The following is a 9,605-nucleotide window of genomic DNA, read 5'->3' as shown; positions in this document are numbered from 1 at the left end:
CTCTATGGCAGTACTGGAATTGCTGAGGGGAACACGTGAGAGGCAGTCTGCCATGACACACAGACCAATCCGTAGTCTGAGTCATGTGTAGTGATGATTGTTTAGGATCAAAGATGGCAAGAGCTAGTCTTTACAGCAACATTGTTTGAACTTAGAGAAGCTTTCATCAGTCCACTGGTCAGTCCGGCGTTAAAAGGTTAAAAGCAGCTGTTTGCTGCATAGTTTGCCAACAACTTGCTGAACCACTAAGTTAAGCCCAGCATAGTGCTAACATGTCTTTTTGGCGCAGTAGCTTCAGCAATGGCAGTGAGGTGATTTGGGCTGGGGCACAGGCCCTTGTTGGATATGAAATGTCCTAGGAATCGAATTTTTGTTTGACCAAACAAGCTTTTGTCAAGTTCATCTGTAAGCCAGCATCCTTAAGACACTGAAGTACGGCTTGCAGGGGCTCGTCATGCATTTCCTTGGAGTCTCCATATACTGTGATGTTGTCCAAGTATTTCTGAACTCCTGTCAAATCCAGAGGGTGCTGACGGCAGGCCAAAAGGAACTTGTGAACTGAAGGAGTCCCTCGTGTGTTATGAAGGCTGTCAGGATGCTTTTTTTTGCCACCATTAGGGGGCTTACCTATTTAGATGCATTTACCTGTTCTATGATGCCTGCTTGGAGTAAACAGTCGCTCTTTGCAAATACTCAGTGTTAGGCGTCTCAGTTTTTAGTGTTCTAGTTGCACTGTTTTGTTCAGTAGTTTGCAAAATGCTGCCTGTAAATTGTCTGTGGTAAAATAGATACAAATGCTTCAGTATCTACAATTAGTTCAAGGATTTGAAAATGTCCCTGTGGCACTTTAATGTTGACATTGTAGGTGATAAAAAGCTGCAGCCACAAGCTTGATATCATCAACACAAAGCACTCTGGGACTACAACTTCTCTCACTTTACTCACTACCTTGGCGAAATGTTCTCTTTTCCAGGAGTTATTACATTTCACTGACACAGCTGGACAGGCTTTATCCCTAGCCAAGGGCTTAGTAGATCCACATTTAAAACAATGGCATTTCTGTTGGTTACCACTTGCCTGTTTTTGATAGCCTTGAGTTTGTGCAGGTGTGGTTGCTTTAGCTGGCGCTCCAAAATGTGTTCGTAACATCAACAAGCTGTTCAGGCGTAGTTCGGGCCGCGCTAGCAGAAGAAAGCAGTGTGGCATTTTTAACCGTTGCCTCCACTTGGCATACAATTGTAGTGGTGTTAGGGTTTTTCGGCTCATCAAAATTAATTTTAAATCGTTTATGTTGTTAAGTCAAGCACTGGACATGGCGAACTGTTGAGGGCTTTATTCAGAAGCTGCTAACACTAATTGCAAACACATGTCACTTACGCCCGCTATATAATTCTGGTCTATTAGATCACCCTGAAAACTGAGTTGGCATCAGGAATGCTCTACAATGGAAACAACAATAAAAAAAGGTTTTTTTTTATAAAATAGAACCTTTTTGGTAGTGGTTGATGATGCTCCCCACTTCTGTGGCCCATAAGATATGTGATGTTCCTCAAGTCTCCATCCTTGGCCCACCACTATTGTGTGTATGCATACTCCCGCTGGGTAATGTTATACATTTTCAGTACCATTGTTTCTGCGAATGACATACAAATTTATGTCCCATGAAGAAGGGAAATTGCAACAGTTTTTATCTTGTCTGTCAAAAATAAAGCGCTGAATGTCCTGATACTTTCTCCAACTAAATTAATACAAATCTGAAATTATTCTATCCCAGTTTTATCAAATCGTCTTGGCGTCCTTTCTACAAATGTCAAACCTACACCCAAACCTGGTGTGATATTTGACAGTGACCTTTAGTTTTAAAAATAAGTTACAAAAGTCATTCAATCATGTTTTTATTTTTTAAGTGAGAAACATCTTAAAAATCAGGTCTTTTCTGTCTCTTTTCTTTCTGTTATTACTGACTTTTACTGTAGCACCATCAGCAGGTTAACATAGTTTTGAATGTGTCCTATTTAGTATAATAACATTTATGTCCCCCACAGGATGAATTGTGCTTTTCATCTAGCACCATCATCAGATCAAAATCTGTTTAACATGGTAAACATTAAACCTGATTTACATTAGTATAATGATATTAGCATTTAGCTCAAAGCACCACTGTGCCTACTATAGCCTCACAGAGTCGCTAACCTGGCCGTAAACTCTTAGTCTTGTTTACATTATTTTCTGATACAAATGTGGTTCTTGATGCTTTTTATTTAGAAGCCCTCAGTATTCACTCAACTGTTTTGACCTACAGTATTCCACAGTGACCTCAGGGAATGTAATAACTCAAATGATTCACATTTGTAGTATAAGGTCATAGTAAGAGGAGTTGGCCAAGGTACAATTTCTCCTGACAGACTCTTAATCTGTCATAGTTATTGCTGTGGGTATTGCATGACAGTTCATGTTCTCTCATCATCTATTCTGCTGACCTTCATGTTTCATTTGGTCAGCATCCTCTTGCTCAGGGTGTATAATATTAATATATTGTTCTGCTGTTTATTTAAATAGAGACCATTAAGTTCAAAGCTTTGTACGAAGATGCATGCATGCACACAGACATCTCTAAAGGTTGTGCTGTCAGCTCGTACAAGACAATGTACCCATATCTAAACATTACTGCAACTCTCATTTTCCATTTTTAAACTGATTTTCATGGTACTGCTCATTCATGTAGTGTTAAAGGCCAGAACAAACAATTTGTATTTGTTTCTGACTTTGTGAGAGATCTAAAAATTCGCATTTAATTTATCCAGAATAGGCATACAGTAGTGGAATAACTATAATGTAGGTATTTGTTCTTAAGTTATTTTTTCTGAGGTCAGAATTTGTTAATATACATTCAAGTTTGTACATATGTGCAACTCTGAATCTTTTTACCAGGTTTTTATATATATGGATATAGTGGGCTACATTTTTGTAAAATTGATTTAAAGACTGTGCTGTACACAATAAAATACTACAAATAAAATGTGATGATTATGAAACTAACAAATTCTCAAAGTTTGGCTTAACTGAGGCATAACTAATTTTGTGAAAAGCAATTGCTGCATATATTTTGCAAAATAACCTTTATCCAAATCCTGGTAATTTGTATAATTAATCATTTTAAACCCTATGAATTTCTATGCCTAAGCCACACTTGTCATACTATATAAGTGGAGATATCTACTATGTGAGTGAAAGGGAGAACTATCTGGTCAAGGAAGACAGCTTGGGTTACATAGCTTTAAGCTTCACAGCTCTTCTTCTGACAGCAATCTACAGAAAAACTTGGTCTTTTTAAAACTCCAGTGCAACTGGTTTTAGATCTTGGCATCCCACAGAGCTCCTCTTCCAGTGAGCCAAACAGGAATCTCTCCCAGCTGAAGGTATTTAGGCTCACAAGGCCACAGGGTCTGTAGGACTGGTTGAGATCCAGACTGAATTCTCCCACATTCATCAGATGAAATAAAACTAACTGAAGTCTTGGAGGAGACTAACATTAATTAGTGCTCTTAATATCTTCAAATATGGCCTTAAAAATATGTAGATGGTGCTGTTTCTGTCTACTATATCTTTGTGGAGAACTGTTTCTTCCTCTGTCTGAAGTGCGTGCCTTTTCTGTGACTGATTCCCCACTGAACATTCACTCTGTTCCACTTTGTGGACGGAGTCTTCCCTGAGAAAAATATTCTCAAAGCCATATAAAAAAGAAATGCGATTGGGAACCTTTTTTCTTGGTTGTGGCGTGACACTAATTTCCTTCCCCTCACACTTCCAAGGCAATTAGCTTTGAAGCTTCTCAGAAACTATTCTTGCCCAAGTCGATAGCTAGCATGGCAAATAAGAATTTAAGCAGGTCCATTGGGCGACAGCTGATAAATATATCAAATGAGGTTACAGTGAAAAAGAGAAACCTAAAATAATAGAGAAAATATAATTACCTCACCCGTTATGCAGGGTGTCTGGCCATTTATTACTGGCCAGTGGTCGCATGCAAAGTTATTGCTGATTCCTGTGAGTTGATAAACTCAAATTTAATGTTATCCAAACATCTTTGGAAAAATTATGTTGAACACTTGGCAGATTAATAATAATAATAATTATTATTATGTTAATGTATCACAATGATTGACACTTTGCTATTTTAAGTACATTATGCATTGGTGTTTTTTTTTCAGTATTCGGTCTCTGAAATGATGCACTTGACATGGGTCATTTTCCCATTGGAAAATGATTATTCAGTCAAATCTGATCAAACCACACACATAAATAATACCTGAGAGTAATGTTTTATGTGAGCTTTATGCTTTTGCTAAGTTATACAAAATGTAAACCAGAGTAAGGGCCATAATAAATATAATTCAAGAGCATACATTCTTATATAGAATGTTGTAACATATATTTTTTGGTTCACCTTAAATAGTCAAGGCCACATTTTTAAGGAAAAATACGGTAATAACAGTTAATACTGTGCTCATGTGATGACAAAGGATATGGTTGTAATTCAGTGACTATCTTGTAAGTGGAAGGATCTAGCTGTCTTACAAGAAAGAAAATTAGTCCAAAAAGATAAAGCTAAAATGTACCTCATGAATGTGCTGTCCTTTTAGAAATAAATTAGAGATTCTGTACCAAATTATTTAGGAAACCTGGTTAATGTGAGCAACATCTACACAAAAGAGACACAGAACTCCTGAGGTGATCATCTTGTACACAAATTAAGCATACACATAATTAAAACATTTATTGCAGTAGCTGTATACCTGTAGAGTAGTAACAAGGATTAACTGTTTCAGTATCTGTGATGTCAAACACCCTCACAACTGGCAAACATACTGCGATAAGCAAATCACTCCATCCCACTTAACTTCTTTATATTGTGACATAAATATGAAAGTGCTTTACAAACTGAATGTCTTCTTAATGCACAAATCAACTATATTCCAACAAAATAAAATGACACAAAAATGATCAAGTTAATTTTTAAAAGCTATATCTTTTAGCATGCTATTCCATTGTGTAATTTGCCTTCCATGCTGTGGAATAAAACAAATCTTTTCAGACAGTGGAATGACAGATGATCTTTCATGGTGGACCCATTATCTGCACATGCCTTTGTTTTTTTCTTCAGTACCAACGACTTGATTTTGTACTTTAATATCTGAGTGATTATGTCTCTAAATTTGGCAAACATTCAATGCATAAGGCATTTGATTATCAAACAGAATACTCTCTGTAGCCAACATGTTCTTGTCATTTAAATAAGCACAATTCATTGTTTGAAGAAACATCATGAAGGCACAGTGATTAGTGTTATCTTAACCTGTGTTTTCTTACGTATGGAAAATCATAGTCTGTGTGGAAACAATATATATATACATATGTCAATAAATTGCAGGTACTACTGAGGGATTGCACTCAGTCAAATCACAATTTGAATAAAATCTATACAGTAATAAGATCAACGTTAGATAAAACATTTAGCCATTTACAAATATATTGCTATTTAATTGTACTGAACACTTTCAAAATCTGTTTATAGAGGAGCGCTTTCAGAGCTTTTCATTTTTATAATGCACATATTGAGCACTGACATCCTTCATACAAAATGTTCTTTAAAAAAAAAGGTTTGCCTGTGGTTTTGCAGTACTTGAAGAAAATTACTATGAAATATGGGCAACATTGAGTATATTACGGGATGGAAATTTGTTTCAAAATCAACAATAGGGTTTTTAAAGAATTAGGTTAATGCTTTCTTGTTGTACATTATGCCACATTATTGATCTTTTTCCAGCTGAAATCCCAAATCCTGATGATAAGCCATTATGGTGATAACAGCCAAGAACTTTCCTATTCACTGTGGTTATTACAAGTACATGATAGTGGTTAATAAGTCTTATTTACAAACACACAGACAATGACAGAATAAACAAGTGTCCACTAACAGTGTTATTAGATCAACACTTTCTGAAATGTAATTCCATTTTCTTTGATTGTGTCGATTAATATAGTCCTGAACAACTCAATAACAACCACACCACAAATATTTGTATATAACTGGTCAGCCATGATATTTTTTTTCTTGTAATTTGTTTTCATTTTCTCCATTTAACACATGTCCTTCCTTCACTTGTCACACATGAAGTGGACAGTAAATGTTATGTTGAAGAAATCCATGGAGATTTATAAAAAAAGAGGTTTCCTCTAGAGCGATAGTAAAGTTGAATTGTAGAGAACACAGCATAAGCACTATAGTTTTGTGGCCTACATAGTACAGTACATGTGGCTATCACACTGCAGAAGCATCAACTCAAGTGGGAATAGATGAAACATGAAAGAAAACATTAAAGGAGAGGAGCTCAGATGAGTTGCTTCGTCTGTTTAATGTGTCCAGATGTAAGGACGTCTGACAGCAAAGAAGCAATGTCCATCTTATAGCTGCTGGTCCTTTGGGCTGTCTGGGCAGGAAGTTGGCTGGCAGGACTTCAGACTTACCAGTGGAATGTCAGCCATGCCACTGCTGGTGAAGTGTCCCTCTCCACTCCCAAACTGCTTCCTATCACCAAAATGCTCTGACCGCCCACTCTCATTTTTCCAGGTTCTGGTCAGAGTATGTCCATTGAGAAGTTTGTCCTTGGGACCCCACTCCCTCTGAGACCCAAAACTGGACACGGGTGACTTCGGCTGCTGGTATGTTCCCAATGTTGGGGGCATCCAGCAGTTGTCTGAATGTCCCAGGACTAGGCATTCCTGTGTGCACATCTCTGTGGCTTCCACTAGACCACGAGGTCCCAGGGGGCCATCTAAAGTAGTAGAAAAAAGAAAAAAAACAGGTACAAATTTATTGAGATCAGTGACAAAAACTGGGTCATCAAAAAACCATTACATATTAATGTTGTGTTTGGCGCTCAAAGCACTGGGTTAAGGATAGGGAAAGATGATGGCCTCAAAACATTTTGACTTGTAGTATAAGACAGACTATGTATACTTTATGACTTTATGTTACTTTATTAGCTACACCTAACCCTAAGCCTACATCTGCTCTTTTATGCAAATATCTAATCAGCAACATTTCAGCATTCCCTGTGGCAGAAATTCAATGTATAAAAGCTCTCTGACATGTTCAAGATGTTCAATTGTTCAGAGGAAACATCAGAATGGGAAAGAATTGTGATTGAAGTGACTTAAACCTTGGAATGATTGTTGGTGCCAGACACAGTGGTTTGAGTATCTCGCAAACTGCTTATTTTCAAGGATTTAATGCACAAGAAAGTAATAGCACCAAGAGGCCCAAACCCTCCACAAAATCAACCTTTGCCATTATTCTGCGGCAAACAAAATAATTTTTTTAAAAAGGATTGTGTATTTATTTTATTGTATATCTAGTCTGAAACAACTAGAAAAAAATATTTATAAAAAAATATATATATTGCTATAGTTACATGAGGTAGCTCGTGAAGTGACCCCCTAACCTCTTAATGGCATGCCGGAATTGTGTTTACAGTTTACAAAGATTTACAGCAAAGAAAACATCCAGCGAGTGGCAGTTATGTGTATGAAAATGTCTTGTTAAATGGTGGTGAAATGGTGTAGGAAGTGTTTTTTGGTACACATTAGGCTGAACATTGTTTAAATGCCACAGCCTGCCTGAGTATTGCTGACCATGTAAATCCCTTTATTTCATAGTCTACTCATCTACTAAAGCCTATTCCCAGTAGGATAACATGCCATGTCACAAGCATGCATCTTCCCAAGCTGGTTCCACCAACATGAGTTCAGTGAACTCCAATGGCCACAGTCACCAGCTCTCAATCCAAACGATCATCACTGGCATGTTGTGAGGGGGATTTGCCACCCGCAAACCATCTCCTTGTGACTTTTCTTTGGCAGAAAAATGTAAGACTTATGTTTCTTTAAAAAAATACTCGTATCAAATTAGTAGTATTGGAGTCAGGGTTGAAATAAAAGCAACCAACCCTTTTAGCGACTTCATTTCCATGACGAGCAAGCCAAAGAATTTGACCTAGCATCAGCTTCCAGGTTTCTTTTGCTCATTGAGGCACTCCAGCTCAAAACTATGGTACAGGTCTTGGAGTTAAGACACTGGATTCAGTGAACCAACCAGCAGTCTGAAAAATGAATGAGCTGTGCTTTAGGGAGCGGGAGAGCATAGGGGGGTTATAGATCTTGAGGAGGATGAAAGGATGAGTTTTTTGTCAGTAATGTCATGTGAGTCCATAGAGAAATGTACATTGCTTACATAATACAATGTTAATAGACTGGTGTACACTACAGGCTACAGTAATAATAGATTGCACTACACTCCATTGTTGAATAATATTCTTACAGTAATTAGGCTACCCAAACACGCTAACTTTCTTTATCGCTTTCTCTCATTTTTTTATTGAACAATTTAACCCAATAACCCAATGGAAGCCCTGTGAGTAAATCTATGATTTTGACCAACCTATCAATAGGAAGAATGTCCCAGAACCTGGCGACCACAACAGCACGAGTATAAATGATGGATGTTACTCTCTTCAGTAGAAATTAGTTCACAAAAAAAATTATCCTAAACTGCTTCCCCAAAACCAAGAGAGAAAAAAATGTTCAGGGTCAAGTTGCATCACAGCAAATCATCAGCGGGACTTCTGTAACTCTTTGCTATCATTTGGCTATCTAACGAACACTGCATCACCACTCAGACATAAAAAAAACAATTTAGTGTTTCAGGTAGTATTTGTATGAATCTCATTTGACAGAAAAACATGCATAATGCAGGAAATATAAGGCAGTTCTGTTATTTATTTATTATTATCACTCTATTGAAGAATAATTCTACTTTGAGTCAGTTTTATTTTTATTTTTTAAAGGAACAACCAATTCTGTCTGTGTCTGTATATCAAGCTTCAAAGAGTAATGAATTCATCTGTTTTCGTCCTAAAAGAGAAAATGATAACTATTTGTCCTAATTTGTACCTTTGCTTCACAAAAAGCTAATTGGCTGGTGGGTAGGTTCTGTAATATTTCAAAGGGCTTTTCTTCAAACCAATGTCTGGACTTGTTTTTCTTCTCGTTAATTTAAGCTTACTTAGACAATTTGAGAATATTTTTTGTTAAGACTTATTACAAGAGCAGAAAATATTGGAGAAGTCATATGCTGGTTTGTATTTAGTCTTTGTATGGAACGTAATACAATTGGTTTAGTTGAGTGTGTTTGGATTTAATTATATGTACATTGAATTATTGTGAGAATGTATGTTCATTTAATTTAGAAAATATGACATTAATAAAAAAGATAGTAATCTAAATTGCTGCTTCATCAATTTATATTCACTAAATAAATAAAAAATACTGTAATGTAATCTTTCTTTGTACAACCAGAAAACTGATTTGTAAAGTGATTTTAAAGTGTAAGACTAACATATTCTATATTCTTATTGTAAACAAATCCTATGATTTGTTAACTATTAGCTACTAGCAATTTCTTTTTTTCTGTTGGTGTCAATGTGTTAATCGTAAGCCTAGAAAAGCTCACCTTTGATTTTAAATAATAATAATAATAACAATTA

The 9,605-nt window shown here is 36.4% G+C and overlaps 1 protein-coding gene across 1 annotated transcript in view; it reads right to left on the bottom strand.

The window, feature by feature from the left end:
• Positions 1-4,729: 4,729 nt before the first annotated feature.
• The window catches only part of LOC118321099 (protocadherin-9), a 187,846-nt gene continuing 182,970 nt past the window's right edge, over positions 4,730-9,605 (bottom strand). Inside the window, exon 5 of the mRNA XM_035652292.1 lies at positions 4,730-6,836. Within this exon, the coding sequence (XP_035508185.1) occupies positions 6,466-6,836 (371 nt within the window). The 3' untranslated portion in view covers positions 4,730-6,465. The remainder of the gene's footprint in view (positions 6,837-9,605) is intronic.

The sequence above is a fragment of the Morone saxatilis genome, unplaced genomic scaffold (assembly GCF_004916995.1).
Source record: "Morone saxatilis isolate NCDOM2014 unplaced genomic scaffold, NCSU_SB_2.0 Contig11, whole genome shotgun sequence".
NCBI classification, from domain to species: Eukaryota; Metazoa; Chordata; class Actinopteri; family Moronidae; genus Morone; species Morone saxatilis.
Note: the sequence above shows the minus strand (reverse complement) of the source record. Positions and strands in the feature narration are given on the sequence as shown.